This window comes from Tympanuchus pallidicinctus, unplaced genomic scaffold (assembly GCF_026119805.1).
Source record: "Tympanuchus pallidicinctus isolate F22 unplaced genomic scaffold, pur_lepc_1.0 scaffold22, whole genome shotgun sequence".
Classification (NCBI taxonomy): domain Eukaryota; kingdom Metazoa; phylum Chordata; class Aves; order Galliformes; family Phasianidae; genus Tympanuchus; species Tympanuchus pallidicinctus.
The window spans coordinates 37,088,580-37,101,961 of NW_026294739.1; the positions used below are offsets into that span (position 1 = coordinate 37,088,580).

The 13,382-nt window shown below is 45.4% G+C and overlaps 1 protein-coding gene across 7 annotated transcripts in view; it reads right to left on the reverse strand.

The window, feature by feature from the left end:
- Positions 1–6,527: 6,527 nt before the first annotated feature.
- The window catches only part of SALL1 (spalt like transcription factor 1), a 21,066-nt gene continuing 14,211 nt past the window's right edge, over positions 6,528–13,382 (reverse strand). For all 7 annotated transcript variants that reach the window (XM_052687495.1, XM_052687497.1, XM_052687498.1 and 4 more), the window contains 2 exons: positions 9,104–12,513; positions 6,528–8,054 (listed from right to left, as the gene is read on the reverse strand). In XM_052687495.1, coding sequence (XP_052543455.1) covers positions 7,614–8,054; positions 9,104–12,513 — 3,851 coding nt within the window. In that variant the 3' untranslated portion in view covers positions 6,528–7,613. The remainder of the gene's footprint in view (positions 8,055–9,103; positions 12,514–13,382) is intronic.

The window sequence follows — 13,382 nt, forward strand, 5'->3', positions numbered from 1 at the left end:
ACAAAAAGCAAACTGATCAAACCAAAAAGAAAAAAACCCATCAGAAACAAAAATAATGCTTTTCTTCAGCCATTACTCCTAGTGCTCAATGGTAGACATTGCTATGAGCTGCATGTCGAGAAATAGCTGCACTGCTCTGCTTGCTGCTAGCAATTTCATATAGTGCATGCAGATACATATTCTATGGGACAAAACAGAGACCATCACATAACGTTACAGAGACTTGCAGCGAAACCAACAGCTGCAGAGGAGCCCAGTTGTCTCACTGCTCATGCCAGTCTCAAAGCAACCAGGAGGACAGAGGCTACAGGACTGAGCCTGAATTGCCATGCTATACAGCACATAGCATTTTATTTCTGACTAGATATGACATTCCCAATTCCACCTGCTTAGTTTTACCAAATATTTCATTTCTATTCCAAGAGAGTATCCACATGGCACATTAGTAATATAGCTTCCACGCTACAAATTCAAAATAAATGAAAATGAAAGGTAAGCAATTATTGCTAGAACTGTTTTATGGAGCATATAAAGAGATTAAAGCACTTGGACCAGGGCAATGAACACCCAGAAAACGTAGTTTTCATTTACTGATTCAGACACCACACTTCAACCATAAGGGGAACTTCACATAAGGCTTCAAGGCTTCAAACCATGCCATATTAAAGTGTAGTTAAGTTCCATTTGACAGCATTAACAATAAGGAACTGCGTGCATCAAGCTAGTTCATGCATCAGTACATGGAGAGTGGTGGAGGGAGAAAAAAGTTATCTGTTCAAATAACACCAATGTATTAAATTAAATTTCAGTGCTGCAGTCAACTTTTCATTCTCACTAATGGCTTTTAAGAAAGCCAGGCATTTTTCCCTCAGTCCATTTTTACCTTTTCCCTCCATTTGACAAATATTGATTTTCATTTCCTCCAAGTTTAAGTGCACTGAATACTATTGCAACTGTTTTGTTTGCTTTTTTGTTTGTGCCTCAGCTTTATCGAGGATGCCAGCATGAATGCATTGAGCTTTGGAAAGAGAGAATTGGTTTAATAACGTCTTCAAATCCAGGAGAGAACACAGAAGCAGACACTACTGTTTTGTATAGGTCAAGCAAGAAAAGTGAATGTAAGCAACTACATAACATCCATAAGGAGATGACAGAAGTAATGGTCTGGGTGTTTTAAGCTGTTCTACTATCTTGTGTCACAACAGAAGTGTTCTTTCCCTACTACAGCTCAATGACATACTGTCTTAAATGGCCTTCGGTGGCACTTTAAGCTGAGCCTGTTCCATATGCAGTCCTTCAGGAGGGTAACATCTCCTGCAGTTCTGTCTCAAACAAGCTGCAGAATTATCAGTTGCCTTCTCTTGAACTCAGTGGTGTTGGCTCTACCTCAAGTTTCATAAGATCTCCTCAAGCTTTCTGGCATAAGCCTTCCTGGCATGTCTTGGATATCTTCTATCTTGGACATGATGACCTTAGAATCATTTAGGCTAGGAAAGATCATTGTCTTAAAAGCCAGATACACCTTTAGAGCAACTGTCTGTGCAGAGCCCACTCTGTTAAAGCCAAAACATTCTGAACTGACTTCAGAGATGGATTCAATCCATTTATGTGCACCAGAGGTATAGGCTGATAGGAAGGGATCCCCACAACCAAGCGAACTATCACAGCCAGCCTCATTTCCCCCAGCAGTTCTGACAGCTTGCCAAGAGGAGTCAGTATTCATTCCAGGCAACTAAAACATAGAAAACCTTTGTGGACGGTCTCTCTGTAATTTGCTATTAGCTGAATACTCTAACCAACAGAAAGATAGGAGCTTGCATGAGACACGTTTAGTAACAAAGACGATTATCCCCTTAACTGCTGTTCACATGATACAAATGTTAACTTCCCTACCTGTTGAACGGCATTTTAAAATTCCATTGAAAGGAAGGCAATTTAGAATTATTCACAGCTAAAGAAAGTTCAGTATCAGAACAGGTATTGGTTTGATAAATGCCTTGACATTAGTCATCTGGATAGTCTTAAGGGCTCAGCTTCCTACTGTATTCTCCAGAAAGCAAAGGAAATAAAGTGATGACCAGCAAGGCTACATTTATGACATTGTGCCAAACCACTGCACGTTTCTCTTTCCATATTCAGTTCCAAATACTGCTTGTGTTGAACCACCTGATGCCAGGTGCTGCAGGGCTTCTGCTACACCCATCTGACATTGTGATGCTGCATTTTTAAGACCTTTAAATAATAAAAATAGACCTTTGCACTTTAGCATTGCCCTGATCAAGAGAACTGTCTGTACAGATGATGTGAATGCCTGCAAACGCAGAGAGACTTCTTACTTAGAGGAAATGACACCAGAAGTTTCAGGGCCAAATGTTCCAGTAAGGATGTTCCTTATTTGCACTCACGACCCAGTCTGACACAAGTATGGACGTATCTTCAGTAGCCATCTAACCAGAAGCAAACTGCTTTGCAAAAGTTACAGTAACCTCCAGAAGTTAAGAAAAGCCTGCAGTCCAGCTTTGATCAGTCAGCTGCTGCAAAAAGGAAGATGTCATGGCTTTGTTACTCCAAAACCCTCCAGCAGGTGGGTGAGAACACTCACAGGTGTTCTACACAGAGCCACCTGCCTGCAAGCCTTCAGTCCCGTACACCCTGCAGGCTTTCTACGGAATGACTTCTACATCTCAGTTTTCACCAGCTCCCTCAAAGCTAAATGGATTTGATCATCAAAGATTTCCCTCCTGTTTTCTCCCTTAGTGCTGTAGCAACTGGATATATCAATACAATGGGAAAGGCATTACAACAGAGCCGTGATGAGGGAAGAACCAACACAATAAAGGAAATGAAGATAATTGCTCACCCGTATCTGAAAATTGCAGGCTCATGGGGAAAGCTTCACCAAGAAGGGATCTCCAACCTGAAATCCTCCCCCCAGTAGCAGCCAGCCCTTAAATGAGGCCTAAGAGGTGCAGCCAGGTTCCACCCCTCTGGTCACACAGCTGAATTGCCTTCACCTGTGCTCCCAGGACTGACTGGATCCTTTCCCCAGGTGCTCAATCAGTGGGTCAGGCCATGACTCAACAGTTATGTACAAGAACTCGTCCTTATTCCCATGACACTGAGTGACTTTGCCTCTTAAAGATTTAGGCTGGGGATTCAAAAATAAATCTCTAAAGAAAAACAGAAGATAGAAGAGACTTGTAGTAGGACTAAGCTGTAGTATGATTCGAGACTGAAACTTGCTTTTGATCACTGCCATGCTTACACCTCACTTACCTGTGACATACTCGGGTCTCTGCACGTCATTCAGGAACTCTGAGTGTCTCACACCTTCAGATCAAGCAGATCCTCCCAAGCAGCAATCACCACGTTCTGGCTATTTTCTAGGCATCCTCTAGGCCACTGCCAGTAGTGACAGGACTGGCTCAGCTACTCTTATATTAACTATAGCCTGGATGTAAAAAACAGAAATACAAAATCAGAAGAGAGAACATAGGCATAGCTATCTGTAGCCCTTTGCTAGGGAAGTTGCACATTCTCCAGTTATTTCTGATCTTCTCCATAGATAATTCCAAACTTCTATTCCTCCTTAACATTTTGCCTAGGAAAAAGTATTTATACAAGAGATTGTATTGTATGTGAAATCTTTAAGTCATTATATTTCAGCTCAGCAGCTAAAAGACATATTGCTTCTGGCTTGTGTAAATAACCATACCCATTTATTTGCAAAACATTATTTTAACTTCTGTCAATTCATATTCATGAGGGAAGGAAGCCAGATAGAAAACGATCCTTTGATTTTAAATAAATAAATGGAGAAGTACTGCAGCCTGGCAGGGAGCAAAAAAAAGGAGGGGAGGGTGGAGGCAAAGGGAACTTCAGTCGCACTTTCACATGCTAAATAACAGCAGCCTCCTGCGTAGGTGCAACCCGGTAGCTTGTGGCTTCGGGGACTCCCAAAAGCACACATATGCCCTCACCAACCACAGCCCAGCACAGGAGGCAACGCGGAAATCCATCCCCCTTTTCCCCGACAAAAAGCCTTTGGGACTTGGCTGTCATCTGCACGTGGAATAAGCCGGGCAGTCCCGCTCGCACCTCTCCGCCGCCCCTGCGGAGCAGCGCGCTGCCTCCTCTCTCCATCCCCCACCGCCTTTCATCCCTCCTGCTCTGCGCGAGCGGGGCTGCGCCGTCAGGCACGGCGTGCGGCTGCCGGCCGGCGCTACGCGGAGCTTTGGGAGCGCCCGGCTCCAGGCGCTGCTGCCCCGCGGTGCTGCGCGCTCAGCCGCCCGCCCTTCCCGCACGGGGAGGTTCAGCGCGCTGCCAGCCCGGTGTTTATTAAATAAATCGCTGTTGAGTGAAGAAAGCGACTCGTTAAGGGGATGAGCTGAGTGATCTTTGGAGCTTGGAAAAAGGGGGAGGAGGGGGGGAGGGGAGTGGGGGAAAGGGGGAGAAAGAAAGAGAAACCGCCGCTCTTAATTTTAATGGATCATAAAATTGCGATGAGCGTGAAGGAGGAGAAGGAAAAAGAGGAGGAAAAATTTGTTGCTAATGAGAAAAATGCGGCCGCACAAACAAAACCGTTAAGAAAGAAGCAAAATGTCCTATTCCTGAACAAGGATTAATGCAGTGTCTGTGAATAGGAAATCCTGCGCCGGGTGAGCGCCGTGGGCACCTCTGTTTGCTTGCCAGCCGCCGCCCCGGGGACGGCCGGCTCCCCCCGGTGCCCACGGCCCGGTGTCAGGTAACGGGACGTCGAACTGCCGCCTTTCCTGGGCAAATTACACGAGCACGTCCCCCCCCCCAGCCCCCGCTGGCAGCGGGCGCCCCGCCCGACGGGGTGGGGAAAAGCTCCGCCTGCACACCGCTCGGCCCCGGCTTCGGGGCGGGGAGTGCGGCGGCTCCGCCCGGAGTTGCGGGGGGAAGGAAAAGCCTCGTAGGGCCCGGGGATGGATAGCAGCGTCTGCCGGGCGGGACGCGTCCGGTCCCTTTCTCACCGCCGAGCCCCCATCCCCGCGGCCGGAACGCAAAGGAGCGGCCCCGCCCCGCCGCGTTCCATCGCGGCGATCGATCCGCGCGGAGGAAAGGGGCGTCCCGGGGCGGCTCCAAGGACAAACGCTGCCGAAAGGCGGGGAGAAAAAAGCCCCCGTTCCCATCGCACCTCACCTGCGACGCAGTTGCGGAGCCCCCGAGGCGGCCGCAGCGCCTCGTCCCCTCCGCTCGGCGCTGCGAGGTTCCCTCAGCCGCTCCCGCCAGGCACGCGCCCAACCGACGGCCGTCCTCGCGCCGCGCGGCCTCGAAGGGAAACCGCTCGCGTTTGCTTCTGCAAAACGGCCGCGGGGCGCTCCGCCTCAGCGGGAGCGGAGAGCCGGAACGCCGCTCGGCCCCGACCGCCCCACAGCCGCTGCTGCCGAGCTCGGCTCGGAGCGGGGTTGGCGCTTCGCTGACGCGGCCGTGGAAGCCTGTTCGATTTAGCTTTGTACGAGAGCAAAACGTGTTCCTGACTGTTCGCATCGAGAAGCACGCGCACCGCGGAACCGTCGCAGTCAAACAGGAGAGCGTTCTAAAGATAGCGAGTCCGGAGGTGTTCAGACTACAGCGTTATACTTTACTGAGCGTTCATAATCATATTAACGGCAAAACTCCTCGGGAAGTTTTTCTCCCTCCCCGGCTTTTCAGCCAAGCCCTCTGCAGCGCCCGATTCGATGGGGAGCGCGAGAGACCGATATGCGGGAGAGCAGAACGGCCCTTGAGCCCATAGCAAAGAAACTCAAGAGCAAATACCTGCGTGCTGCAGTTGAGAACAAAATATACGTGCGTAAGCAACTGGTCGCTCCTGGTTGACTGGTTTGTTTGGACCATCCGTAATTTGAAGGCAGCCAAACTAATTTATTTGCCGTGAGTGATAACATTAGGGAGATCACAGCCCTCGGGTCGGAGCGCTGGGCTCAGCTCCGTGTCCCCACGCTCCCGCTGAGGTCGGCGGTCACTGCAGGAGCAGAAGGGAAGCCAAATCACGTGCGAGGCCAAAGCAATTCTTTTTGTCTTTACAGTCAAGTTATAGGCTCCATATAACATACGGAGGTTTGCAAGTGGACATCTTAACACAGATAGAGCAGCGTAAGCGTGCCACAAACATAGACTCTCATAAAATAAAATTAATATCAAATATAAAGCATCTGAACCAAATCAAGCCTTAAATGTGATAAGTACTTCCTTCAAAGGAAACTTCCCCAGGCTCAATTAGGTCTTCGCTAGCAGCATTTTATATATATATAAAGAAAAATGCCAAAATATCTACAATTTGATGAGAAGGCTACTTGATTAATTAAGGAGAAAGTCCCCACTATTAGGGAGTATGAAAAATATACCAGCAATTAATATGCAGCACATATGTATACCCATACTTACAAATATAAACACACACGTACAACCTGGACAGTTCGTGTTAACCGAGGGAAAGGCTAAGTAATACATTCAAAATGATTACCAAATACAGGTACACTTTAAAAACACAGAGACAGCAATTTTTATCTGTTGCAAAAATGTATTTGATTACTCGAGTAAAATTACAGTATCTCTGCTGTTAGTAAGTATTAAATGTTAAAGAAACTGGACCTCTTTTTTCCTTTCAACTTTCCGAGAAAGTGCATGTAACAGTCCAAGGTTCCCCCTGCCCCCATACCTAATACAAAATAAACAGACACTATACTTGTTCCCTTAGTCAAGGAGTAGGGCTTGGTCTTGTAAGGAACGTATATACATTTTAATGAAAGTGATGTCTTATTGTATATACAGGAGCATCTACAGTTGTCCACGAGAGTTGTTCAAGATGCTATACTTAGCAGCATTGTGAAAGTCCAGCACATCTTCTATAATGGATATACCTACAAGGCAAAATGTTACGTCTCAGTTTCAACTACCAAAACAACACTTCAGTATCTCCTCTAATAATCTGCGTGCTTATTACTGTACAGAAATGTATTAACATTTAAGACGACTCAAGTAAAAAGCACAATACAAATAACAGTTCAAAACGGAAAATGTTAAACCTACAAAAATTAAAGCAGTTTTAATTTTATAATAAAAATCAAAAACTGAGCTGTGTAAAGGACCCACACTGTTCAGTCTATATCCTTTCAGTCCTTTTCTTAATTCTGTTTGGAAAAATTAAACAATGTGTTTTGCTGATAAAATTTCCAGCAGGATCAAAGTGTACATTTATATACAGACTTTTATTAGAGATCTAATGCATCACTGAGGCATTGCATCAATACCAGAGTTCATGTTAAACTGGGTATAGAAAATAAGTTAATGCCAGAATAAGATCACCTAGCAGAACAGACTCGCAACTGCCATAAATGTTACAGCAACTTTACAGCACTCTAGTCGATTAGTATTTAGTTCAAAATACAGGAGACCAAAGTTAATGCTTGCATTTGTTTGCAAAGCAAGGTTATATCGCTAATAAATAAGCTCTCTTAGAACTCTAGAAGTAGAACATGGTACAAAAAAAAAAAAAAAAAAGAAAGTCTCTGTAATGTTGTAGCTTGCAGTTTGAAAAAAGCAACCCTAGGTTGCACTATTTGCAGGAATGTTACGTATAGTTTTTACTAATTCGTTACAATTTCTTTGTTGTCTTCCACGAAACGCGTAAAGCGGAAGTTTGTCCCGTTCTCATTGCTTGCCATTTTCTCCAGACCAGCTAGAGGTGCGTTGGGTTCCGAACTCGGGAGCTTCTCCAGGCTGCCCGTCAGGCCGCTGATGGGCGAGCTGCCCCCGTTGCCCAGGCCCCCCGGCGGCGGAGGGATGCCGCCGTTCTGGATGACGGAGATCTCGTTGGTCTTCATGGCCAAGCCATTGGAGAGCGCTGCTGCGTACTGGTTCCAGAAGCTGGACGGGTCTCCGTTCCCTGACCGCGCAGCCAAATCCTTCTGGAACATTTCCGGGAACTTCACAGGATTGCCTCCTAGGAACGTCATGGGGCCATCGACGGAAAGCCGTCTGCCTCGCCTTGCGGGAGTGCTGTTCCACATGTGAGTGCCCATGTGAACCTGGAAAGAGAGAAAGAAGAAAGAAAGAAACCAAGAGTAGCAGTTGGCAAACTTATTTTCATCCCGGTGAAGGCAGCAGTTCACAAACATGTCCAGTCTTGTTACATAATAAAGCAGTAAAGGCAGCGGATGCAGGGCACCATTTCCCGTCTGGAGTAATAAACAAGCTTCTTCTGGATCAGCCCAGCACTATCACCCAGCATACCCTGTCTTCCTCCTGAACAGTACGTTACTTCTTACTTTCTTTAAATTATTACGTGTATTTAGCTTATAATGACTTTGTGTTACTCCATCAATCGCAGATAGCTGCTTCTGGGGCTAGAATTGCTATGTCCACATTCATTGCAGTGGTAAGTATTGTATTTGACACCCCTTTCCCTATAAACATCCTTTTCAGACAGGCAGAAAGTATCCTTTGCAGATTGCTCATCAGAGAGCTTCGTGTATAGACAGAATGGCCTGAAAGTAATTATTCATCTCACATTACTGGCAGCAACCTCTAGAGAAATACTCTGTCAACAGAAAAATGTACACAGTAAAGTGCTCAACTGGTGTTCTAAAACTTAAGTATATTTGCTTTTCCAAACACATATCAGTAGGAAATGTTAGTTATATAATCAATTAAAGTAATGCCCATTAGTTCCAGAATTATGTTAATAGTTTTTTTAAACAACCATCATTTTACACGATAGCTATGAAAAAGCAACACATTCGAGAGCCTTTTGCATTCTTACTGAAAGCATTTCTCTATTTACTAGTACTGCTTACCAACATATGGCTGTTCTCTTTCACACTCTACATAGATGGTCTTTGCTAGTAGGTGAACTTTAATTACGCATCAAAAACAGATCACGCTTCGGACCTGCTGCCAATGCAAGCACTCAACAAGAGCCCACCTAGTACTATCACCCCGTTTATCATGCCACAGATACCCACAGGTACTGCTGCCTGCAGCATTAATCACCGTGAACACCGGAAACAAACAAACCAACCAAAACCAACACAGCGAGGACAAAATGAAACCTAAGAACAGCAAGAGGAAAAAGTACCTTCAGATTGCCTTTTGTTGTGAATGCTCTTCCACATATAGTGCAGGCAAAAGGTTTCTCACCAGTGTGCGTCCTTTCGTGGATCTGCAGAGCGCTGGAGGAGGAAAACGTTTTCCCACACGTGTTGCAGTAGTGCTGTTTGGGGGTTCTTCTGGGGAGAGCAGGCAGCAGGACAGGGGACGTGGCAGAGGACAGCGGCCCTGAAGCAGCCAGAGCAGAGGGTGTTTCTTTGCCGTCCTGAGGGGAGCTGTGCACAAAGCCGTTAACCTCCGTCTTTATGAGCGATGACAGTGAATTAGCAGGCATAACCGAAGAGTTCGGATTAGGACCGATACTGGAATTGGGCTCAAAAAGTTGTGATGGTAGATCTCGCATTTGATGTGTCAACATATGTTGCTTCAAATTACCCTTTGTGGAAAAGCCACGATTGCAAACTGTGCAAATAAATGGTCTCTCTTTGGTATGACTTCTGTAATGAATGTCCAAGGCACTCTGACAAGCGAATGTTTTGCCACAAATGTCACATGCGGTGTTTTTAAATTTACCTCTGTCTCTGAAAGGAAAGAGCATACTCAGAGACTCTTCTTTAATCATTTTATCAGTGTTACTAGATGTCAAGTCCAAAGCACCACTGTTTGCAGGGGTTGGAGACAAACCATTGGCAAACTCACTTGGTAAAGCTCTTACTGGTTTCTCTTCGATACTTGGTGACTTGTGGTAATCATTAGTGCTGTTGGATGGGGACAAGGCCTGCATGGAAGAGGTAGACTCCGAGACAGCAGGACTTCCAGCACTTTGGCTTTCCATGTCACCACCAACAGACGACGAATCGTTAGTCAAAACATCCCCTTCCACTGACCCATTTTCTACTGACTTCAAGCTTGCCTGAAGTTGTTCCGCAAGTCCTGCATTGATCATCTTCATCTGATTCTCCAAAGCAGCAATACTTGACATTTCCAGGGGCAGAGGGGAAGAAGACAAGCTGTCTTGTGATGCATCTGCAGATTTCGGAGTATCTGGCACGCTGCTGTCAGGACAGTCTTCCATGTTCTCATCTGAGAAGTTGTCTAAATCATCAAAATTCTTATCATCAAAAGATCCCGTATCAGATTCCATTGACTCGGGATAGTTTTCGGTGACCGGGGTGTTTGGGATCTGCCCTCCCATGTGCATCCGGATGTGCTGCTGAAGCACAACGGCATTGGTGAATTTCTTCTGGCAGATCGGGCATGAATGTTGTACTCTCAGGGGGGGCATGGCACGGTGGACGCTGTAATGAGTCTTTAAGTTGCCTTTAGTAGTGAAAGCGCGTCCACAGATTTTACATTTAAATGGCCGCTCACCGGTATGGGTGCGATAATGCATTTTCAGTGCGCTCTGGCAACTGAGAACTCGGTGGCAAATGATACACTCGTTGGGATCGGTTGCCTTCTTGTCGATGTTTTCTACCAGTTGCTGCAGTTTTGACGTTTCAGACGCTGGCGTCGAATCCAACAGTCCTCCAAATGGAAACTTTGCCTTGAATTGCTCTGACATTAGAGGCATCAGTGGATTTGTAAAAGTGGCGATGCTGCCAGAGCCTGAGTCTGCTGCCGGTGAACTTACAGAGCTGCTTATGTTAGCAACGGAGTTTGAATTTTGAGGGTTTTCTTCCATTTTGCCGTTTGAGGTAGGCAAAGCACCAGCCTCTACCTCATCAGAAAGTCCATTGGAAATTTTTGATGTGGGGTCAGCGGTTCCCGAGTCACTCTTGACAGAGCAGGGAGGGCTGGCAGAGGGATGGCTAATGGGAATCGGCTGAGGCTCCTCAGTTTTGATGAATGGGGTCAAGCTTGGTATCGTCGGCGGGAGTGGCAGCCCCACAGAAGTGGTGAGCGTGGAGAGGACTGGCTTGCTGTCCAGCCAGCTGGTGACAGGCTTCTCTGGCGGTATAGACATCCCATAAGGAATACCCGTGCTTGTAGGAATATTGTCCAAATGCTCTGGCACTGGGTATGGATTCATCTGAATGTGAGGATATTTTTCTTTATGCCGCTGAAAGTGGACTTTTAAATTTCCCTTTGTGGAGAACCTGTTTCCACATATGTTGCATTTAAATGGCCTCTCGCCAGTGTGAGAACGTAAATGAATCTGCAAGGCACTGTCACTCCCAAACACTTTAGCACAGAACCTGCATTTATGCTTAAAGAACGCCTCGTCTGAATTACTTTTTGCTTCAAAAGCAGTTACATTTGGTGGCTTGCTTTTTCTTTGCTGTGCCAAGGCAGTCAAGGAGTTTAAATCCTCTGCAGGTGTTCCGATATTGGACAAGGGGCTGGAGAAAATAGAGTTACTAGGGGTGGGCTGAGGTAGAAGTGGATTAGATGCAGGACTTAATAAACTGCTTATTGCAAAAGCTGGTGAAGATGATGCCGATACTGGTGGGTTGCTGAGCTGTGAGCCACCAATACTCGAAGCCACTTTTTCTGAGGACGGTGTTGTAACTGCTGCTGCCAGTATGTTAATATTTGGAGAAGAGCCACTGCTGGATGGAATTAGAGTGCTGCCAGGGTTGCTCTGAGGTAGCTGTATAGGGGGTAGCTGTTTCACACCACTGATGCTGGCAGATTGACTAGCAAGGCTTTGTGCTAATCCAGCTGCTGCAGCCAGCTGCTGGGATAAATGGGAACTTAATGTGGACAAGGGGTTGGCAGATGTTCGTAAAGTACCTTGAGACGGGCTAGAAGATGTTGGCATGTCCGTATTTTGGGAAGCCAACAATAATATTTGGTGACGAATTTGTTCAATCAGTTGCAACTGGTGGATCTGCTGCTGCTGTAAAGCCAACAGTTGCTCCATCAGGGCAGGTACAGCAAGCTTGTTGTTCGACGCACCGTTACACCTTGCTTCCTGCGAGAACTGTGCTACTGCCACTTTAGTACTCTGAAGATTTTCAATTATTACGTTACTGTTTATTACTGAGAAGTTGCCTAACGTCGTCAGATCCCCTATGTGAGGTAGAGAGGTTGTTACAGCTGAGGTACCCATTGTGGAGCTGTTACTGCTTGTAATACTATTGTTGACACTCTTGGAACTGCTACTGCTATTGTTAATGCTGGAAGCCTCCACATCCATGGATTCTTCCTTGTCAAGTTTGTTATGCTCTGAAAGGTCACTGCAGTCTACTTGATCTGTGTTATTAACTGTGTCATTCATCTGTTCATCAGGATTATCAGACGGGGAACTAGGAGGGAAGGTTTCAGGAGGAGAAGCTGGATTTTCATTCACAATTAAAACTAATTGATTTTTAGTACAGTTCTTCTTGTGTTGCAGGAGATCTGATAATTCAAAGAACTCAGCACAGCACCTGCCACAGACATGGGCATCCTTATTCTTAGTGGTTCGATTTCCTTGACCCTTTTCTGTGTCTCCTAAAACATCAAAAGATGATGGATTAGAAACTGAACAGCGACACACAAAAAAAAAAAAAAAAAAAAAAAAATCTGCTGGACGTTTTATTTAAAAGCACTGTTTTTATCTACCACTCTAAAACAATAGACTAAGATGGTACATGGAAATAGATCAATATTTCTGCTTCACAAAAAATCAGTCAAAAGCAAGATTTGAGACCGTACAAGGGAGCTTTATCAATCCCTATGACTCAGATGATCGTTTGCTTCACATAATCCATCAAAATATAAAATACTATGAACTGAAGACATTGGAGCATAATGAAATTCCATAGCAAAGTATTGATTTCCAATAATTCATACCACTTATTGTCTAGTTGTCCACTGAGTGCAAATCAACCATTTGAAGGACTCATTAGACTCTCACGTTCCTGTCAACCTTGTTCATTTTCAACTCATTCAAAGATATCTGTGACAGTTGCCCCATCACTAAACTAATTTGTAGTCATTCGAGGTCCCAATCAGATTTTGACAAGAAAAAAGAAAGTATATATTACCAAGCTACAGACTGAAAAGCTCCCCGTTTCAATCAAGTTTACTACATATGGTATAAGCTCTGAACCTGTAAAACAGATTGGTTTTCCAACTAAACTTAATTCTGCTGCAGTTACAGACATCAAACCGAACAGAAAGGAAAAATCCCTAATAAAATGGTAACATTCACATTACTGCGCCGAGGCACTTTCAAGCCACTTCTCATGCTTCGAGCAACACTTCCAAAATTAAGTAAATCTTGTATTTGCCTCCACATTCTTCACTGCAAGCATTCCTTGTGGGATTCTGATCTGAAAAACGCGTGTATAAATCTGAACAATCTCTGCAAATAAAAG